This window comes from Hippocampus comes, unplaced genomic scaffold (genome assembly GCF_001891065.2).
Source record: "Hippocampus comes isolate QL1 unplaced genomic scaffold, H_comes_QL1_v1.1 scaffold381, whole genome shotgun sequence".
Lineage (NCBI taxonomy): Eukaryota > Metazoa > Chordata > Actinopteri > Syngnathiformes > Syngnathidae > Hippocampus > Hippocampus comes.
In genome coordinates this window covers 631,552-652,310 of record NW_017805016.1, presented here as the reverse complement: position 1 = coordinate 652,310, position 20,759 = coordinate 631,552, and the positions used below count along the sequence as shown (strand labels likewise).

At 41.4% G+C, this 20,759-nt stretch overlaps 2 protein-coding genes and 1 long non-coding RNA gene across 4 annotated transcripts in view; 2 read left to right on the top strand and 1 right to left on the bottom strand.

Moving 5' to 3' along the window:
- Window positions 1–1,067: 1,067 nt before the first annotated feature.
- Window positions 1,068–17,281, top strand: adgrg4a (adhesion G protein-coupled receptor G4a). 2 transcript variants are annotated; one of them, XM_019863304.1, is made up of 29 exons: window positions 1,068–1,208; window positions 1,308–1,451; window positions 1,763–2,389; window positions 3,025–3,122; window positions 3,190–3,251; window positions 3,333–3,360; window positions 3,643–3,680; window positions 4,085–4,233; window positions 4,378–4,428; window positions 5,116–5,193; window positions 5,411–5,487; window positions 5,565–5,635; window positions 5,709–5,736; window positions 5,828–5,850; window positions 5,920–6,062; window positions 6,768–6,897; window positions 8,095–8,201; window positions 8,301–8,517; window positions 9,142–9,307; window positions 9,406–9,558; window positions 10,836–10,982; window positions 11,125–11,170; window positions 11,326–11,429; window positions 12,951–13,072; window positions 13,157–13,425; window positions 14,326–14,431; window positions 14,555–14,838; window positions 15,629–15,730; window positions 15,802–17,281. In XM_019863304.1, the coding sequence occupies exons 2-29, from the start codon at window positions 1,382–1,384 to the stop codon at window positions 15,927–15,929; spliced, it is 3,624 nt and encodes a 1,207-aa protein (XP_019718863.1). In that variant the 5' UTR covers window positions 1,068–1,208; window positions 1,308–1,381; the 3' UTR covers window positions 15,930–17,281. The 2 variants fall into 2 exon arrangements, with proteins under 2 accessions (XP_019718863.1, XP_019718862.1); XM_019863303.1 differs by having other exon boundaries at window positions 5,333–5,487.
- Window positions 13,341–20,759, bottom strand: part of LOC109511941 (uncharacterized) — an 8,239-nt gene continuing 820 nt past the window's right edge. The window contains exons 2-4 of the long non-coding RNA XR_002167426.1: window positions 14,741–14,831; window positions 14,505–14,615; window positions 13,341–13,413 (exon numbers count right to left, since the gene is read on the bottom strand). This is a non-coding gene — a long non-coding RNA (uncharacterized LOC109511941). The remainder of the gene's footprint in view (window positions 13,414–14,504; window positions 14,616–14,740; window positions 14,832–20,759) is intronic.
- vgll1 (vestigial like family member 1) overlaps window positions 18,401–20,759 on the top strand; it is a 6,288-nt gene continuing 3,929 nt past the window's right edge. Inside the window, exon 1 of the mRNA XM_019863339.1 lies at window positions 18,401–18,636. The gene's annotated coding sequence lies outside the window, so the exon portion shown is untranslated. The remainder of the gene's footprint in view (window positions 18,637–20,759) is intronic.

The window sequence follows — 20,759 nt, the reverse complement described above, 5'->3', positions numbered from 1 at the left end:
ACACACACACACACACACACACACACACACACACACACACACACACACACACACACGCAAATTTTAAGATACGGTATTCTCTTGTTGTTGTTTTTAATTCACTTTTATAAGCTGCTTTTGTTCTCGTTTGATCGGTTCGTTCATGGTTTTAGACGTCGTGCTTATTTGATTGCGTGAAGCACATGGAGCTGCTCCGTGTAGGAAATGTGCTGTGTCAGTCGAGGGGTTCGTAGGTTTTAGATGGATTTGCTTTACGTTTAGAATGGGCAAAAAGCGGAGGACGACTTCGTTTGAACACAGCTCTTTTTTTTTCCCCTTTGAAGGCAGTTTTTCTTTCCCCCCTCTGCACCTCCGCACGAATGAACGAGAACACACCTCCTTCCCGGTAACACAAAACACTTCCTGGTTTCCTTAACCAATCAGATAATATCAAAATAAACTTGTTTAAGCAATTATTAAACGGAATATAACCTAGGTAACTGTAACACAAAAGAATATAATGCTCAAATAAAAATTGAAAATAATTAATAATTTAACATAAGCTTACATGCTGTATGAATAAAGTTGCCTTTCCTTTCCTTACAACAGCCTATTATGAAATTCATACCTCTCCAACATTGTGCCAATCACAATGATGGACAACAGTGAGGAGTCACGACAAGCCGGAAGTCGCAACAACCTCTATAATTTTGCGATGTTTCGTTCGACCAGTAGGTGGCGTGATAAAATCATATTGATTCTCAAGAGTGTATTGATTCGAAAAAAATGTTCTTACTGTAGCTATTCTACTTTTATTTCGTTCAGATATCAGAGCCCCGTCACAAAAAGACAAGCGTACCTGTCTGGGCCACTGAAGACGACACAGAAGGCCCAGTTCGATTTGTTTGACAAGTCATTGTTTGACAATAACTGAGGCAGCAGAATATTATGTTCGCTGTTTGCAAATTCTTTTATGATGTCCAGAGTGAACAAGTCCACAGGGTTTACTGTTATCCGGCTTGGTTGTGCTTATTGCCAGAGTTTAATGAGTAACTCCGGCAGCTAAATAATACAGGGCGCGGGGGTGATTTCTTACGCACTGCTGACTCTGAAGCACTCATGGCTCCTTGAGGTGAAAATCTACCCGTTTAATCTGTCCAAAAAAAAAAACCTGAATTTGTTATTAGGGCTTCTTTATTATATTTCATCACTCAGACGAGGCCATCACGGTAAGTGTCAATACTTCTAAGGTTTTCAAACAACAATTTTGGGGTTATTATTGAAGATTGAAGGCAAAATGTGCATTGCTCTCCTTATTTGTTTTGTAGCAGATGTCCACTTGACCGGCTTGGGGTGCTCCAGATTTTGCCTTTTTTTTTTTTTTTTTTTTTTTTTTGCTGCAATGAACTCTGTGGCAAGTTTATCCTCCCTGACTGCTTGCTTGTTCCTCTCAATGTGTCTTCTGTCTTCACGTAAGATCTAAATTCTTTTACAAGCTGTGTGAGACAGTTGAGAGATGAAACGCTTCGCTTAAAAAAAAAGACTGAATGAATTTGGGTCAAAAATGCTGAAATGTCAAAGAGGAAAGCGCTGTAAAAAGTGGCATTTGCTGGGTGCTCTTACAGTAAGTCTTGAATGGAGGCTGCATCCATTCGACATCTATTATTACTCAGAATTAAAATGTACAGTTTTGAATAGAACAGCATTCTTCAGGGGCAGCATTTAATTTTATGATTGGTCAATTTGCAAGGAAGTCATGTACGAATTCTCCTGTGTTTATCAGCCTCAAGCAGCAGCAGCTTGTGGGGCCAGAAGATCCACTTTGGGTTTCGTCCATGTGTGTGGCAGTTGCACCCGGACACCGTGGTGCCCCCCCTCAGGAACCTGAGCGTATGCATGCTACTGCAACGCGCTTACGACACAGAATGGATTGCTTTTGTCTACAAAGCTCCAGGAAGTAGACATGTGGAGCTGGGCTTGGGGGGCACGGGAACCCAGCTGGTGGTCTGGGTCTTTGGACAAGAATGGCGTTTAGATTTGGAATTGAACGTGCTCCAGTGGTATTCAGTCTGCCTCACCTGGTCTGGGGGGCCCAATAGGCTGCAGGTCTTTCTGAATGGAACCATGCGCAGTGAGGCCTCTTTTGCAAACGTCATCGCAGATCAGCATTTGGGCCACAATGGGACCCTAACTCTGGGGATGTCGCACTATGTGGACGCCAGTGGTGCCGTCAAAGTGGAGAAGGGGAATAATCTCATCGGAGCCATCGGTCAGTTCAGGATGTGGTCCAGCGACTGGAACGAGGAGGAGCTGGGGAGGCGAATGTGCGCGGACGGAGATGTTGTGAGCTGGGACCTGCGCCACTGGAAACATGACTGCCCCCTCGAGAAAGACGCCAGCCTGCACTGCGGTAAGAAAAATGATATTGTTTTCATGTGAATCAGTAGTTTCAACTGTTGTTACTAAGTTGCAACCTATTTCATAGAAGTTAAGAATAATAAGCTAAAGCATTTTTGTACAGCATGTTACATGACAAACGCTATTGCTAGCTGTGATGCCCACAAGCCAAAGGCGGAGCCGCACTGTGTTTGTTTACAGAGTTGCTAGTGACCAGACCAGAAGTGAGTAGCATTTCTCGACCCAATATTATATGTACTGTGTGGGAACTTTTAAGTACAGAAGAATTTTTTTTACGAGCTGTCCGTAACCTACCCAAAATGTGTCCACGACCCACTTTTGGATCCTGATCCCCCAGTTGAGAATCACTAATGGGCCACGGAGAACAACCACAAAAATCTAGACAGTGGGCCTCGCTATTCACGAGGGACGGAGACCGGGCTTATCAGCGAATAGGAAAAGTTCGCGTATAATGACACGGTTATCAATGTTTTGAAAAAAAAAATTGAACACCAAAAGTTTTAGAAAAACAGAAATAAATGACCGACAAGTACTCTCCCTAATATGTGTAGTTCTTTAAAATTTCATAATTCATCGTTTAAAGCTGATATTTTAATTACATGGGCTTATTTGCTTTATTTTAAATAGCATGGTCCTTCTTCAAAGTCAAAATGCAGACGTCCCTCAGACGGAAAAGACAGCCAGGAAATTGTTCTGAGTCACTGACGAATCTCACCAGAGAATGGGTATGAAGAAAAAAAGTGGCACATGGAAAAGATTTGCCTTGAATTAACCTCTGCTATCTCTTATCAGTTCGAGACTATTTTCCCACAACACATTTCTATTAGCGACATATCTGTGGACTCACCTGTCAGGTAACTTTTTTGTGAGTGGGACTTAATGAAGAAGAGTCACGTGATCTGGAGTTCAATTGTGTCACCTCTGTTTCCAAACAGCCCGAAATGCGGTGTGCAAATACTTCAGGTACAGTATGTCGGCCATCACGTGACATAAACAGTAATAGGCTACTATCTTAAAGACAAAAGGGACCATCTCTATTGGTTTTCTTTTAACTATGCACAATTTCATGTCGTGTTTGTAGCAGAGGTGAAAAAAAGCAACCAAAAAAAAAATCAAGGGCTGAAGGGCACATTATAATTTCCATCATCCATTATTACATAACATTAAATGAAATGGAAATGTAATGTATCAAATACGGACTTGAACTCTCGCCCCCCCCCCAATAATGTGATTTTTTTTTTCCAGCAATCAAGAGCTGTGTCCGCTACTGCTTGTAACAAATGGTGAGCTCAATTCAAGTCAGCCCCACAAAAAAAAAACCAAAAAAAATGTAGTGCCTTATGATACAACTTTAACTCATTCTGTGACCACACTTGTAACTCAAAACACTTGAATCTCAAATCATCATGTCCTGTTCTTTGAGATGTCTCAGCTTCTCTCAGCTCATCAGTAGGGCACTAATCTCACTAGTTCTTCTCAGAGGATAAAGAATCAATGACTGTGAGGACTGCCATATTGTCTCTTACACGTGTTGCCACACCCTTTGTGTTTAATCCGTTGCATTTGTATCATTTGCACCACTGTCATTTCAAGTGAAATAATATTATAGGATAGTAGATTGACTTTGTGTAATGTTTTTCTGAGTGGCAAGTCTTCTGTTTACATGCCGAGCTTATTTTACATCAAGTTTTAGCTCAGAAGTTACGATCAAGGTGGATCCCGCTGATAGTGTGGAAGTGGTTCAGGCTTATGTTGCCAAACGGCTGGTTTGGACCTTCTCCACTGACACGCTCATCCTGACGGCGGAACACAACAGCATCCGCGTGCTGCCTGTGGGTGAGTTGGAAGTCGTAAACGGCCGTTACTGTCAGGTTAATTTTCAGATTGATCAAATATTGACTCAACTCATGACCTCAACTATATTATTGTGTGTACATTGTCATATTTTAGTCACTTTTTTTTTTTTTTTTAAATAAATAGAATCATCATCACCCGTCATGACATCTGCACCACCCACTGTGACTTTGCCCGGTAAGGAGGCAGAACAATGATGCATGTATTAAAATGGACTGTTTGCTTTCGGCAATAAAAATATTGCTTTGGTGCTATTTTTGTGGCATCTTGGTGCTAAGGTACAATGTGAAGGTTGTCTGAGGAGCTTCATTCAGACAAAAGTAGTGCTTTACCACTACCTTGTGGCATCTTGGGGCCAAGGCACAATGTAGAAGTCCGTTGAGGAGTTTCATTTGGACAAATTATAGCTTTACCATCCTGATATGGTGCCAAGGAACTATCTTGAAGTTAGACAAAGACCTTAATTTAGACAAAAGTAGTCCTTTGCTGCCATAGTGTAGCATCTTGGTGCGAAGGCACTATGTCAGCGTGATTAAGAGTTTCATTTAGACTAACAACTGGGGCTAAACTTAACTCCTACTCAACATTCAATAACAGAACAGTAAGAATGTATACTTCCTTTACATCACTTACTACTTTTCAGGGCTTTGCTGAAATAATGATAAGCTCACGATTGACTTACAGGAACTGAAAACAAGACACACACAGATTTTGAATAATAATCTTCAGACTAAGACTAATTTTGTAAAATTGGATATACCGCCTAGAACAGAGGTTGGGAATCACTGCTCTTTGGCAACGGAAGTCTACATTGCTGCCACTCTGAGGCGACCAGTTAGTTTCTTCATCCGTTCAATTTGACAGGTACAACCCAAAGGGTTCCCGAGCAAGTCGCTAATATGTCCACAACAGGAAATCCTTTGTACGTCAATGTGAGTGCAGGTCAGTGCAGATTAATGGATCTCTTCTCTCTCTCTCTACACACACTTATATATATATATATATATATAAAATTTATTTATTCATTTTATGTTGTGCTGCCCTTTTTCTTTTCATTTATTTTGTTATTTCAATTTGACAGGTACAACCCAAAGAGTTCCCGAGCAAGTCGCTAACATGTCCACAACAGGAAATCCTTTGTGCGTCACTGCCGCTGCAGATGTGTTTCTGAGGGCCAAACTCAAATTGGATTTCATCGGTAATGCCTCAAAACCAGAGAAAATAATTGAGCACTGGGTAAGACCATCACAAACTAATGTATTGGGATGCATTTGTGTGCAATTCGCATGCATTGAATTCTCTTGTTTCCAAAGTTAAAAAAAAAGCTGGAAGCAAAGGGCACTTCGCTCATATGGAACGTCCTCATCGTGGAAGTTGCCTGGAGGTGCGTCAAAATGACTCATCCGTAAGATAACATTCATTAAAATGTCCTGTCTGAATTGATTGTACATTCACAGGAACGCAAAGAGACTTAATATCCAGACGGTGAGTGTTGCAGTGAAAGAATACACAGTCACGTTGAATTAATCAATATTTGTATTTGATGAACACAACTGTCTGGTTTCCTTTCTTGTAGCGGTTCCACGAGCAATTCAAACAGTAGGTGACTTTTCAGTTAGCGCCGTCTGTTTTTCGCTTATATAAGTGTGTTGTGTGTTTCATTAACAGGTACACGTGTGACTTCCATGTTCAAGATTACAGCATGAAGCACATTGAGGAAATTAAATATTTCATTAACACCACCTTGACGCCCCAGTATGCAAACGACTCCAGTGTCATTCAAACTACAGATATGACGCTCAAACAAATATGTAGGTATACAAACCATCAAGTTCACACACACACACACACACACACACACACACACACACACACACACACACACACACACACACACACAAACACACACTTGTATATACACACCCAATCTCACACACACACACACACACACACACACACACACACACACACACACACACACACACACACACTTACAACAAAACGGAACCCCGAAAGTTGAAAAATGAACAAATTTTGCCTGAGAGAATAATATAAATAATCTATTTCAAGATAACATGCATTTTATTTCACAAATTTTAACAGTTCCGAGTTGTCTTCCTTAGTTTGGTGTGTTTGAAAGTGCTCTATAAATAAAGTTGAGTTGAGTTGAGGGAGTTGAGTTGAGTTGTTTGTGAATTTAGTAGAGGCGCTATACCTGACTGGGAGTTTCTGCCTCACCCCCCAGCGCATCTGCAAATTTGTTGAGAAAAATTAGACTCGATCATAGATTATTTTGCAGCACAGGTGGTCTAACACGATCTTGGTGTATTTGATCAAGGCGCAGGCCCACACCCTGATTGTGATGCAAATGGGAGATCCCGCAAGGATTGGTTGGGAAAAGTCTATTTGCATGCCACAAAGGCACAAACACACCCAATTCCACTTGTACAAAGTTTGGCAAAAAAAAAAGACAAGTATTGTGTAAACATGGTAGTGATATGCTTTTTCTCTTTCAGTTCCTCCAGTTTGTTTAGAAGAAGTGTCAGTGACAATCTACGGAAAATACTTTTGGCCTGAAACCTGTCCTCAAGTTAATCAGACCATGAGATGCAGTAAGCCAAGCTCCAAGGAAGCCTTCAGACTTTGGTAAGATCTTCTTGTCGATACCACTTATCCTGATTATGGTGAGCTGGAGTCTATCACAGCTGATTTCAGTTGAGGCGTCGGGGGACACCCTCGACTGGCCGCTCAAGTCAAAAAAGCCGCACAGCTATAAGCGCTTTTTTTAGCCGCGCGTATTCTCCCAGCCGCTGAAGTCTCTCATTTACGCACATTTTCTTGGGCAAATATTAAAAGTCATAAATATATCATGATGTCAAAAATGGAGCAAAAAAAAAAAAAAAAAAAGATTCCCGGGGACCACGCGTGGGACAGCGTCAACGTGGGGCTTAGGTAATCTGAGCCGACATTTACCTTGGATGATGCTGAAATAAGGCTGGAATTCTTTTCATATGGGTCTATTAAATAGACCCAAGGTTAACAGGATACGGATGAAGTAAATAGACTCTATTTACTTCATCCGTATCCTGTTAACCTTGGTCAGAACAAACCATTACCCTGGAGACGACCCCGGCTCCTTGCCGTTCTTCCGTTCGGCACGCACGCCTCAATTGAGATATTGTTCAAGTTGCTCATGTAATGATGGGCCTTCATGATATAAGCATGACATGATATTACGAAATCAGCATGACGATTACACGGATCCAACTTCGAAAAAAATGATTTGAGTTACTTGACAAGTTCCCGAGAGAAAATGAATGGACTTGAACACAAGAGGAGAAAATGTGGATTTCCTCCCACATCCCCATAACTTATTCGGTTTATTGAAAGCTCTCAAATTTGAACGACTGTTCGTCTAGTTGTGCGTCAGTTGGGCAGTCGCAGATCCAGATGCAAACCCCCACTTGGAACATCTTTCGTATGGCTCGTGTGGGAGCTCTAAATTGTCTGTCGTTGTGAATGTGTCTTTTTTCTATACTGCACGTGCTGTGCGATTGGTGAGCGACCAATCCGGGGTGTACACCGCCTCTCCCAAAGTTAGCTTGGTTTGTCTCCAGCTCACATATTTCTGGGTAACAGAGAAGTGATTGATGACCACCTAAACAGAACTGAAACCATGACAAAAACGTTTGAGATTGTGCCAGCAGATATAACCAAATTTTTTATTTTTGGTGACATCAGAAACTGTTCGGGCTTTTGCCAAGCGAACGTACTTGTGACGTCAGTGGAAAATGTAGAATACAATGCCTCGAGGTCATTTGTCTGTCATCTGATTGTATTCAGTGAATTACACCTTGAAAACGACACAACCAGCTGGGCCCAGCCGGACATGACAAATTGCAGTCCAATTGAGTCCATTTCAGAACTTGAAAATATCACTGTCACCACCGGTAAGATGCGCAATCCCATATCGGTCATTTTCGTCTTTCCAAATAGAACCCGACGAGGGGAAATTGGGAATTTCAAGTTTGCGTGTTGTTGTTTTTCAGATAATGCCGCTGAAGTGGTGGACCTAATCCAGAACCTGGTCAACTCCATGTTGGGCAACGCCACACAGCTTCCGCCTTCCGAGCTCCATACGGTGGTGGAGAAACTCAACCAGGTGGTAAATGTCACCACCGTCACACAGGAGCTTGGCGACAACATCGTTCGCGTTTTCTCTGACATCTTGATTTCCGACACGGACGTGGCCCCGGTGGCTGCTAGGTAAGGATACAGAAGCACGCTCTGGCTGCGAGCATTCATAACATCAAACTTTGACGCACATGAAACGCCCTTTTTTTTGGCAGGGGTACGCTACAGTATGTTCCATTAATTGTTTGAAAATCATTCCCATCTTTCACTGTTTTTGTGGTCAGGCCAAAGCCATGTCTAATTTAGAAATATTCTCTACTGGCTCTCAACGAAGGCCGACACTCCTCATCCAAATACTAACATTGGAATTTGTCTAAAATGGCTGCTTCAAACGAAAATTGTTCAACTTTAGTCTTGAGACTCTTCCAAGTTGACTTTCATGATAAAAGATGTCTACTCGATTTTGTGTCGATTACTGAAATTGATATTAGGGTACAATTTTAATTCATTTTTATTTCCAAGGGTCACTACTGAGTAAGTGAGGAAGAGGTGTTCATCCTCTGGAAGAAAAATGACGTTTTGTGTACTTTTGTGTACTCTGTTTCTTTAGCGAAATTTTTTCCCCACACATTCTGTAGATTTGAGTGTGTACTGTCAAAGGCATCTTCAAATTTTAGGATAGAACTATTTGGACAAAGTGAACCATGCGCTCAACTGGGTGTGTTTTTTTTTTCATCCCTCCCTTTGCCAAAATAGTATCCTGAACCTGACGGATAAAATGGGCAACACGATGGAGTTTGAGAATGAATCGCTAAGTCTGACCGCCCCTTCGCTGGCTCTGTCCATGATTGACGTGGCTCCCGAGGGATTCAACGGCCTCACGTTCAGAGCAGTGTCCATGTCTTCGTTCCAGGAGCCGAATGTAATACCCAGAATGTGGTACAGTCGTCTAGAAATTTTCATTTTCTGGCATTGATGTTAAATTCTAATGAGGAATTGTTTTGTGTTTGTGTTTTTCAGGTACTTGTCAACCAGAGTTTTGAGGGCAAACCAATCCCGGCTGCCAATGCGACCATATCCCTGCCGTCTACTCTCCACAACTTCCTTCCACCTGGACAGAGGAATAAAACCCGGGTCCAGTTTCAGTTCTATGGAACACAAGACCTCTTCCAGGTATGCTCGTGTGAATTTTTTTTTTTTTTTTTTTGTCCAAGCTGATTCTGTCCTGCCTCTCTTGACAGCTTTCTAAAAATTGACAACATTGACACAATATCGCTGCATCGTGGTGAAAAAGTTGTTCCTTTTGTATGCTATGCCAGGCGAGCCAGGGTGCATCCTTAGCTAGGCTAACTAAGTAAGCTAGCAGTTAGCTTTGGCCCAATTTGCAGTGGTATCTACACACAATGGCATCCTTATCTTTTCTCGGCAATGATCATTAGCCTACATGAAAAGGGAACTTTGTCCTTTTATCTCTCTTGTGCGATGTACAAATAACCTTAATAAGACATTAATTACTTTCCATTCTGCTATACTTTATGGCACGGTCTCTTCATACAAGCCCAAGTGTGTCAAACTTGTTTTCGTGCTGGCCTACATTGTTGTTAAGGTTGCCCTCAGGGCGGAGGTTGTATGCTATTACAACCTCCGAATGGCAGGTTAAAAGTCACTGTTTGGTACGCCGCTTGGTGTTTAGGTCATGCTTTGATTCACGTTAGATGCATTAAGGGAACAAATTGCGACAGTGACGCCTTTTGTTTTGTACAAAGAAGAACAGGTGAATGACATCAACAATATAAAACCGCGGCTCATAACATGGGAAATTCACAACTTGGTGCCAGTATCTCTTTCTGGTATGTGCGGTAATGCGAGGCGGCGAGTTACGTTTTCCTTTTGCATTCTTGTTTGCTTGATGCCATTTCAAAGAAGACTTGACATTGTGCCATATTGTTACGTTAGCCATGACATCTGCTAAATTTTAGATTTCCTGGATTGAGACAAATATTTTTCGGGTAAAGAGAAACCCTTGTCGGAGCTATTTCTTTGACTAAGAGTGAAGCATCAGCTGAACCTTTTAGCCAGGTCAAGAGAAATTCTCTTTACCAGAATTTTTGTTTTCTCTTCAAATGAGAAATCCAAAACTGGTCATAGAAGAATATAATTATGACGCAATAAATCTTTGCTTACGGCGCCAACGTGAGGTGAGAGTCTGATACACTGACGCTTTTGTGTCCCTCACCAAATGCGTTGTCTCGAGAACTTTAATAATCACCTGACCATATTACAAAATAGCCCAGTGCATTTGGTCAGCATTTTCATGATTTGTTTCGGGAAAAATCATGACAGGCTTCCGTCGGCCACGTGAAATGAAGTGGTGACATAATTTGGGCTGCAGGCCATGTGTTTGAAACCTGTGGTTTTCAGGAATCACATTTGTTTGGTCTCACCGACAGGGCCCCCAAACTGCCAACGCAACGACGCGCAGCGACTTGATGTTGAACTCTTACATTGTGTCCGCAAGCATCAACGGCAGCCACGTTAGCAACCTGAGTGACGGCGAAAGAGTGGTGATTACGCTACGTCATCGCAAAGCAAAACAAGTGAGACCCTAGACATCGTGCATCGACTACTCACAAAAAATTGGGGAAATTGGGATTCGGGGAAATTTCAGGATGAGACGAAAATGCACTAGAACTCTTACAGGATAACTTAAGTGACTTTGTATTTTTTTTTTTTTTTTAGAATGGCGACAGGATGCGGTGTGTGTTTTGGGATTTCCAAGAGAATGGTGAGGGTCTCGACACTCGAAGGTCTACATTGAGATTAATGGAGCTTCCTGGTGGAACGATGCAATAAAAGTGCAGGGACTTGTCTGCCAGCAGATAAAGCACCTTAATAATTTGTGTGTGTGTGTGTGTGTGTGTGTGTGTGTGTGTGTGTCAGGTGGACTGGGTGGATGGAGCAGCCTCGGTTGTGAAACTTGGACTCTTTCGCCTTATCAGACCAGATGTCTGTGTGAGCACCTCACACATTTTGCTGTGCTGCTGGTGAGTCATACTGGATGTGTACGTTTTCTGACGGAAATCATTTCTTGGCAGCGGGGGATTAAATAAACTCCTATAGCCCCACATAGGGAGTTCAAACCGGTCAGGCAGTTATATAGCATGATTTTATTTTTTTCCCCTCGTGGGTTGCATGATACGAGCACATCATTAGGACCTTCTTACAATAGCTGTATCGGAGGAAATATTTTCAAATTGTCTTCAACGTTGACAAAACTACGTCTCAATTGTCTGACATTTACAAACACATTAGCATTGTTGAAGACGGGTTTTCTTTGATTTTTACAAAAACATTTAGTTTCGGTGATTTGATATTTACAAAAACACGTATTGAAAATGACTACTGTTTCCAAAATCACATTTGTTATGTTCACTGAAGACGGCATTTTCTTTCACGTTTACAAAAAAGCTGTATGTGAAATTAGCAGAAACCATACTGTCTTTGGAGTTTACAAAAACCCATTGGGATATTTTAGACTCTAAATGTATTTGTTGTCATGTAAGCAAATTTTAAGCACATTTTGATCAGATGGCCTTATGCGTCTGCTGGTTAGCGCGTCGGCCTCACAGTGCAGAGATGCAGGGTTCGATTCCGGTTCAGGCCTTACTGTGGGGAGGTTGCATGTTCTCCCCGTGCCTGCGTGGGTTTTCTCTAGGTATTCCCGTTTCCTCCCACATTCCAAAAACAAGCATGGCAGGTTGATGGAACACTCTAAATTGTCCCTAGGTGTGATTGTGAGCACGAATGGTTGGTGAACAGGGTCGCGGGGAGTTGCTGGAGCCTATCCCAGCTGACTTCGGGCGGAAGGCAGACTACACCCTGAACTGGTCGCCAGTCAGTCGCAGGGCACTTATAGAGACAAAAGAACATTCGTACCCACATTCACAAAGTCACTGAGTGGGAACGATCCCACGCCGCCCGCACACAAGTCCAACGTGTGTACCACTACACCATCAGTGACCACCGTAACCCTTAATTCCTAAATATTACTAAATATATTACTGTCTTACATATTATGTTATTATTGTAATTGTGAAAGCCTGACGTGCTAGAGAAAAATAAAAGGGCAGATTTGGAATCAGCATTTAAAAATCTGCATTTGATGGACACCCCGTCCATCAAATCTGGGTACATGGTAAAAAAAAACCCACAATATTTTCAACATGATTTCCATCATTTCCAGTGCATATTTTGATGTGCTTTGGTGAGCTGGATCGAATAGGTCTGCATTGCCATCGATTTCAGTACATTGACTGGTCATGCGTTGTGGTTTAAATCTGGAGTCTTGGTTTGAGTAGATTTTCACAGAGAAAGCTCTGGTCAACAATCTGCTCTGCACCCAGACTTTGCCAACACCCAAGAGAAAAGTTTACTTGCACCTCTGATTTAAAAATGTGGTAAAAATGTGTTATTGAGGATCCTCAATGGTCTCCAAGAGATATTTCGGATGTTCACCTATTTATGTCTTAACATTGTTAATAAATAGTTCCCCTTTTTGATTTCAGGATGTTTCCAGAACTCCCATAAGTGAGAGTCACAGTCACATTTTAAACGTGCTCTCATACATTGGTTGCGGTATATCCGCCCTCTTCTTGGGGATCACTCTCCTCACTTACCTCGCTTTTGAGTGAGTCATCATAAGGAAAAAAAAAAAGAAATCTGGTCAGTTGTGAGTATAATGGAACACTCGATGCCATTCACCTGATTCCAGAAAGCTTCGCCGTGACTACCCGTCGAAAATTCTCATCAACTTGTCGGCCGCCTTGCTGGGACTGAGCTTGATTTTCCTGCTGGACTCGTGGCTCTCGTCTTTTTACGACTACAGCTTGTGTATCGTCACCGCCGCCACACTGCACTACTTCCTGCTGGCCTCCTTCACCTGGATGGCCCTGGAGGCCGTCCACATGCACTTCGCCCTGGTCAAGGTCTTCAACACATACGTGCCTGCGTACATCCTCAAGTTCTGCGCTGTCGGGTGGGGTAAGGAAAAAGACGGCACAGTCTTGGTAATGACATTATGAAGAGCAATATCACAGACTGCAACCATGCAGACTATGTATGGCCTTTCACTTGTATAGCACTTTTCTACCGTCATGGAATTCAAGCTTTAACGTTTTCTCGATTCACCTAATGATGATGCAGTATCAGTTACATATTTTCTGCACTATAAGGCACACCTAAAAGCATTCAATTTTCTCAAAAGCCGACAGTGCGCCTTATATTACGATGCGGCTTATATATGGATCAATATTCTGATTTCATGGATGTAGTATTCTAAATGTTCTATAAATTGCTTTGTTACAGCTGCAGTGGTTGTGAAAGCTCTATATAAATAAAGCTGTATTGTATTGTATTCCCTTTAGCATAGCTCCATCTAGTGGATGCATAACACAACCGCAGGCACGATTGTAGCTTCTATTCTATGGGCCTTATAATGCGAGGCGCCCTATATATGAAAACCGTTTTAAAATAGGCCATTCGTTGAAGGTGCACCTTATACTCAGAAGCACCTTATAGTGTGGAAAATACGGTAATTAGATGTGCATTAGCTTGCCTCTGGATTCTAAAATTATGTGGATTGTGTGACGCTAACAATCACATTTTAGTGGACTCAATCATCATTTTTTGTAGATACATTCACCATATTTCTAATATTTGTCCTATTAAAGTATAGGATCTCAAGCTTTTGGGGTCCTTGAGGAAAAAAAATATTCATGCTGCTGTAGAGGATGTTATTGTTTTTGTTCAGTTGAAAGAAAGAGAGCCAAGGGAGCTGTAGTCAAAGATTGACAATTTAAAGTGTCTTCCTGTATAGTGTTTTTAAAAAATGTTGCTAATCCTGCTCTGGCAATGTGCCTATGTCTTGTTTTATCCTTGCAGGCGTTCCTCTGGCCATCGTCTGCTTGGTGCTGGCCATAGATAAAGACGCCTATGGGAACACTAAGGAGACAGCAGTTGCAGCAAAGAGTAAAATTACCAACGAATTGTAAGTACTCCCTATGATAGTATATAGAGCAAGTTTGTTTCAAATATAAGGTTACAGTTTTTGCAGAACATACCGATAATAACAAGAGTTAAAATAGTGTCCTGCTCGGGGCATTGTATCTAGCTGCTGGCTGCAGAACGACATCTTCTTCTACGTGACGGTGGCGGCCTTCGTCCTGCTGGTCCTGTTGTGCAACGCAACCATCTTCGTGGTGGTTCTGATTCAGATCCGCAAGACGGCCGCCAACAAAAAGGCGTCGACCAGCAGTCGCAGCACCATGCAGGACTTGAGGGCGGTGGCCAGCCTCACCGTTCTGCTGGGTCTCACATGGCTCGTGGGCTTCCTCACCTTTGGAAAAGGCAAAGTGGCCATGATGTACCTGTTCACCATCTTCAACACGCTGCAGGGTAAAGATAAAAAACCTACACATTGATTTTAATGCCAGATTGATGACGTGAGAAAGGAGAGTTTCCCCCAAGCACTGTTTTGGTGCCAATAGATTGACTTTTTATGTTCGCATGGTGAAATGTTGCGAATGTTACCGCAATGACACATCATTAAGCTACAAAAGGCTTGAACTGATTCTCGTTTACCATTTTCTGCTAGAAAATGGAATGGTGTCCATTGATTGGCCAACAAGTAATCTCAAATCGAAATTAATTTTTGAAACGATGACGAACGAGTGGTTTGCGCCAAACGCTGCGGAATTGATGAGCAGAAAAGAAAATGGCTTAACACAAGACAGATAAGCGTTTTGATTCCAATCCGTAGTGCGGAGTTTTCAAAATTTGGGGATGTCAATGTTATGTGTCGCGGTGTTGAATGTAAAGCAACTTGTCATCTGGCTTATTTACTTTTCAAATCAAGTAATCAGTAAAAAACGAAATTCCTTTTAAAGTCAAGTAATGAGTTGAGTAACTAAGTTCCTTATTCAAGGTAACTGTGGTACCCCAAGTTATGAGCTCAGTGACAGCCATTAGAGAGCCACCCCACTAGGAATAAAAAAAAACCTTGTTGGACATTTACCACAATAAATTGAAATGAAAATCACACCTTATTTTGTGGAAAAAGCATCTGTGTGATGACAGCGGTGTATTTTATGAGTGTGGTTTAAGGTGACAAATGAAAATTGAACAGTTGTCTGAGTGGCGCCGCTTCATTGCAAAAATGGGAATATTTTTTTCCTCTCTTCCGCAGGGTTCTTCGTTTTTCTCTTCCACTGCCTGATGAAAGAAAATGTGCGGAAACAATGGCGAATCCATTTGTGTTGCGGTGCTTTAAGACTCGCTGACCGTTCAGGTACTCTACTTTTTCAAAAAGGGAATGAGTTGCGGGCTGGGTGTGGAATTGTGTGTGTTTTGTGTTTTCAGACTGGAGTGCGACAACGGGCGGTCACCGCAGGAAAGAGAATCTTATTAACTCCAGCTCCACTGTCAAAACCTCGCTCAGGAACACTTCTGAGTCTGACACTGGCATGGAAAACCAGAAGGGGGCGTAAGAAAGCCTCCCCAATGGTTTGACTCGATGTCTTAAACTTGCTTTGCCTGGGGAATTGTCCAATTTCACGTAATTGTTTCAAAATTAACAGCTACAGTCGTGCCTTGAGATACAAGTTGAATTCATTCAGTGAACACACTCCTAACTTAAAACACTCATATACTTGGAGGGCTGTAATAATATCGAAACAAATATTTAGCCCGTCAATGGCCTTTTCCATTCGGTGTTAGCATTAGCATTAAGGTAGCAGACTCAAAGGGCATTTTCTTTACAAAATGATGTTCTATGGAGCCCCACTAGTCCAAACATGGCATTCTGATTAAATTTGTGTTTGTGTAATATGAGTTAAGCAGTAAAAGATACCGTTCTTTTTTTTCTATCTCAGAGGACGGCCATTTTGCCACTTTCTGTCGACTGAAAATGACATCAGTTGCTCAAGGGCTCAGTAACGACCAATCATGGCTCACCTGTTTTCTGTAGCTGAGCCATGAGCAACTGCGATGCCATTTTCAGTCGACAGCAAAGTGGCAAAGCCCCCCCCCCCCACAACCCTGAGATGGATAAAAACTGGTGGGCTTTACTGCTGAACTCATATTCCACCAACACAATATTAATCAGAATGCTGTTTTTAAGACGAATGAAGGTACATAAAACATTATTGTCAAGAAAATGTTTCGGGTTAACTTCCCCTTTCAAGGCTAAGCTATGTGGTTGTTTTAAGTATAAAACGTTTTTGGGTTTTTTTTTTGTTCACCATCTGCCAAACTGCTGCTGGTTGTGAGTGAGATGAGTTGAGTTCGCTTCCACCATACGGCAGAGTCAAAGCAAAAAGGCTTCCAAACGACAGCTTGTATCCTCATGAAATTACTACGTCGGGTCAAGGGTATCTCAAGGCACCACTATCTCTAGGCCGAGGATGTATTGTAACTGTCAGAATGCTTAAAAACTCTTCTACAAGATGGCAGAAGGTACAGTATATAATCAACCCGTGTATGCGCTTTTTGTGATATTAATGCAAAGCCAAAACTCAAACAGCACTGAAATTCAAAACAATATACTGTATTACCAAATTACAGTGTTATCTGAATTTTTTTTTTTTTTTTTTATAAGCAAGTAACATCATATTCATATTATTCCAGTCCCAGAATGAATTGCAGTTCTTTTTCAGCATTAGGACTTTGTGCTCAACAAGTAGCAATTCACTGATTCTAAATGTGAATTAAAATGTGACGGAAGAATGTGTGAAAAGTTGCATTTTAGTACTTTATGTCCATTTTGCTTATTGTGTGTACCCATGTCTACCCTACTTTGGTCAAACAAAAATGCAAACATAATAAATAGTATCATGCCTGATTTATTGAATATTTATTTTTATGCAATGAAAAGTTCAAGTGATTGACCAAAGTCCTATTTTTTTTTACTCTGATCCAGGTTAGTATTTTTACCCTGATTCTTGACAAGCAGACTTGCTGTCGCCAATTTCTTGTCAAACATGCTATTTTCACAGATTCTTGTCGAACAGTACCGTTTCCCTTGCTCGTCCCTGATTCTTGTATGGCGAACTCTTTTTCCTTATTTTTGTACGAACACAGACAAGGATCAAGGAATGACTAAGAACATATTTTAAACCTGATTTTTGAATGGCACACTTTTTATTCCCCAAGTCTTGCCTAATATACTTAGACCCTGATTCTCGGCCAGCACGTCATTTACTCTTTCAGATTCTCGTCTGTCATACGTTTCTCTTCCTTTTGACACTTTACCATTTGACAAGTTACCATTTTTCCCTGATTCTTGATGAACAAAACCACTCTTGTCTCACAATCTCTCACCCTGATTCTTGGCGAACGTACTTTGTAAAAACTGCTCCGTGGTTCTTGCCTAACACACTTTTTCCGGGATTCTAGCACAACTATTCCGATATTCTTGACTAACGTGCTTTCTCGACTTTGATTATTGCGCTGCATATTGTTTTGAAATATATTATAATAAATTTCAAACGATACCCCTTGGTTGTTGACCAAAAATGCTTGACATTCTATTTTTATCTTTTCATGAATGTTACCATTCCTTTATTCTTGATTGGCATTCTGATTTTTTTTGTACTCTCTGACACTCTCAGTCTTTAAAAATAAATAAATAAATGTCCATTGTTTGAAACTTTCTGGCTGTTTATGTAGACTGGCAAATGCGCAACGCTATTTACGAGTCAGTGTCAAACTACCCTACAACAATTACACGAGTCATTCGCAAGCCACTCAAGGGTGCTGGTCGATGTTTAGCGGCTGGTTTGTAAGAGTTCTCCCTTTCTTTTCCTAAGATCACAGAGGCTTTCTAATTTTAATCTCTTATCTGCATGGATGTCTGCAAAGTCACTTCTTTATAGCATTAAGAGTTCGGGGATTTTTTTTTTTCTTGAGTCTAGGATTCTGGCTGAACTTGCTGGATGACATTCTGCACATAGTTGGGCACAAGAAGACTCCCACACCCTTTCACAAGCTCACACATCCTATCAGTCAGTGATATTTTGGGGCTTTCCTCTATACAAAAAAGAAACATTGTGGTGGCATTTTTCACCCAACCAATGACAAGTTACCGCGAAGCCCGGTGGCGGAATTTTTCCTGAAATTTTGGCAGCTGCTCATGTAGGTAAACACATCAACTTTGCAATCAAAGGAAAAACTTACCTGTTGTTCGCCTTTGGTCAGGTAAGACAAATTCAAATGTGCCTTTTCTATCATTTATGTGATAGGACACAGCAAAAAAAAAAAAAAAAGAAATGTTGTACAGCAATAACAATTTCTTCATTTCTACTTGCTTGATCAATCGTGCCGCACTGAGAGTTTCAACCTAATTCATGCTGTTGTCAGACTGTTGACTTTGCCGAGGTTGAGCTGACCCGAAAAGATATTTACACAACTAATAAAAGCACATGGACAAGAAAATCTGTCCATCTGCATGCTTTGATGAAACGTTTTATTTTTTTACCCTCCGAATTGTAAACTGAGAAAATTAAGGTTGGGCAATGCATAGTCTATAAAAAAATTTGAAAAATACTTATGTAACAGCATTAAGAATATATACGCACACATTTTTCTTTAGTATCTTATGAATAGTAGTTACTGTGTGTTCAATTTTAACTCAAGTTTAAATGAACCATTTTTGGCCCTTGCCCATTAAAGATTTATATTCAGGCGGAAGACACAATTAAACAGGATTTAACTTGTGGTACGATAGTAGTAGAAGTAGTTGTACAGGTACTAGTACTAGCAGTAGTAGTTTCCGACCCAATTATTTGAAGAGCGTAAAGTTGACCAAAGTGCTTACCGCTGTGTAATCTAAACAAATAAAACACAGCAAGTAAAATGCATGTAAATACCAGCAGGGATCGGTACCAAGACAAAACAGAGGGACGGTAAAAACACCAATAGAAAAAAATAAGTACACACAATATAAGAACAAAACTATGTAAAAAAATAAAGAAAATAAAATCATCAACAGCTGAAGCTGAGGGACAAGTCAGAGGGAAAAAAAACTGTGTTTGAAGTGACTTTGCCTCGAGCCAAATACAAAGGAGGATGACTGAAAGATAACTGCATGATTACTTCTTACACATTCCACAACATTAAAAGTCAGCTAGACATACTCATGATTTTTAGGACTAATACTACTATCAAGTAATCATCTGTACTCAAATGAAAATAAGATGAGTTTTCACTCATGATTGAAAGCTCTTTAACAGTCTTCTCCTTTACTTCATGATGACAAAGCATCAGGAGAAACCAGGGGATCAGTATCTTGCTTAACTAAGCACATATGGTCACGAGAGTTGGGGATTGAACCCAGAACCTTCAGGTTGGGAGTTGAGCACCCTCGCACCTTAGCCGTGCGGTGCTGATAGGTTAACGCGTTCCGTGATGATGTTGCGGTAAATATATGAATGGAACCGGGAGGTAAAGTCGCCTCAATTTCTGGAAGTATTTCGGAGCTTTTGAATTCATCCATCCATTTCCTGATCCACTTGTCCTAAGGAGGGTTGCGGGCGTGCTGGAGCCTATCCCAGCCGTCTTCGGGCAGCAGGCGGGGGACACCCTGAACTGGTTGCCAGCCAATCGCAAAGCACACATAGACGAACAACGATCCGTGCTCACACTCATACCTCGGGACAATTTAGAGTGTTCAATCAACCTGCCATGCATGTTATTGGAATGTGGGAGGAAACCGGAGTACCCGGAGAAAACCCACGCAGGCACGGGGAGAGCTTGCAAACTCCACACAGGGAGGCCAGAGCCGGAATCGAACCCTGCACGTCTGCACTACGTGGTTACCAGTCGACCACCGTGCCTTCTTTTGAATTCACTTGACCCCAAATTTATGATTTACATTTACCCTATTAAAGAGGCTGCTGATGATTCTATAGTTAGATTCTATGGCTAGATTCTATAGTTGCCGTTGTTTTTTTTAAGTGTAGGTATATTGTGTTACAATTTTCTTGATAACACTTGCAACTGATGTAAAATCAGATAAATTTGATTTCGAAATTTGATTGGATTATTTTTTCTTTTTGTGGCTATGTTTAGAAGCCAATTGCAGCTGTTAACTCACTCATTTTGTTTACCTGACCTCATCTTCAGCCATGTTCCCAACTTTTCACTTCAAGCCAGTCACACAGATCAATTGAGTCCCAATCAGTGTGCTGTGAGTTACAGCATCATCCGCCACCTGGTCTAAAAACTTTTATTTCCCCCCTTCAAATGATCTAACTCAGGGGTCCCCAACCACCGGTCCGCAGGGCATTTGGTACCGGGCCGCACAGAAAGAACTTGCCTTA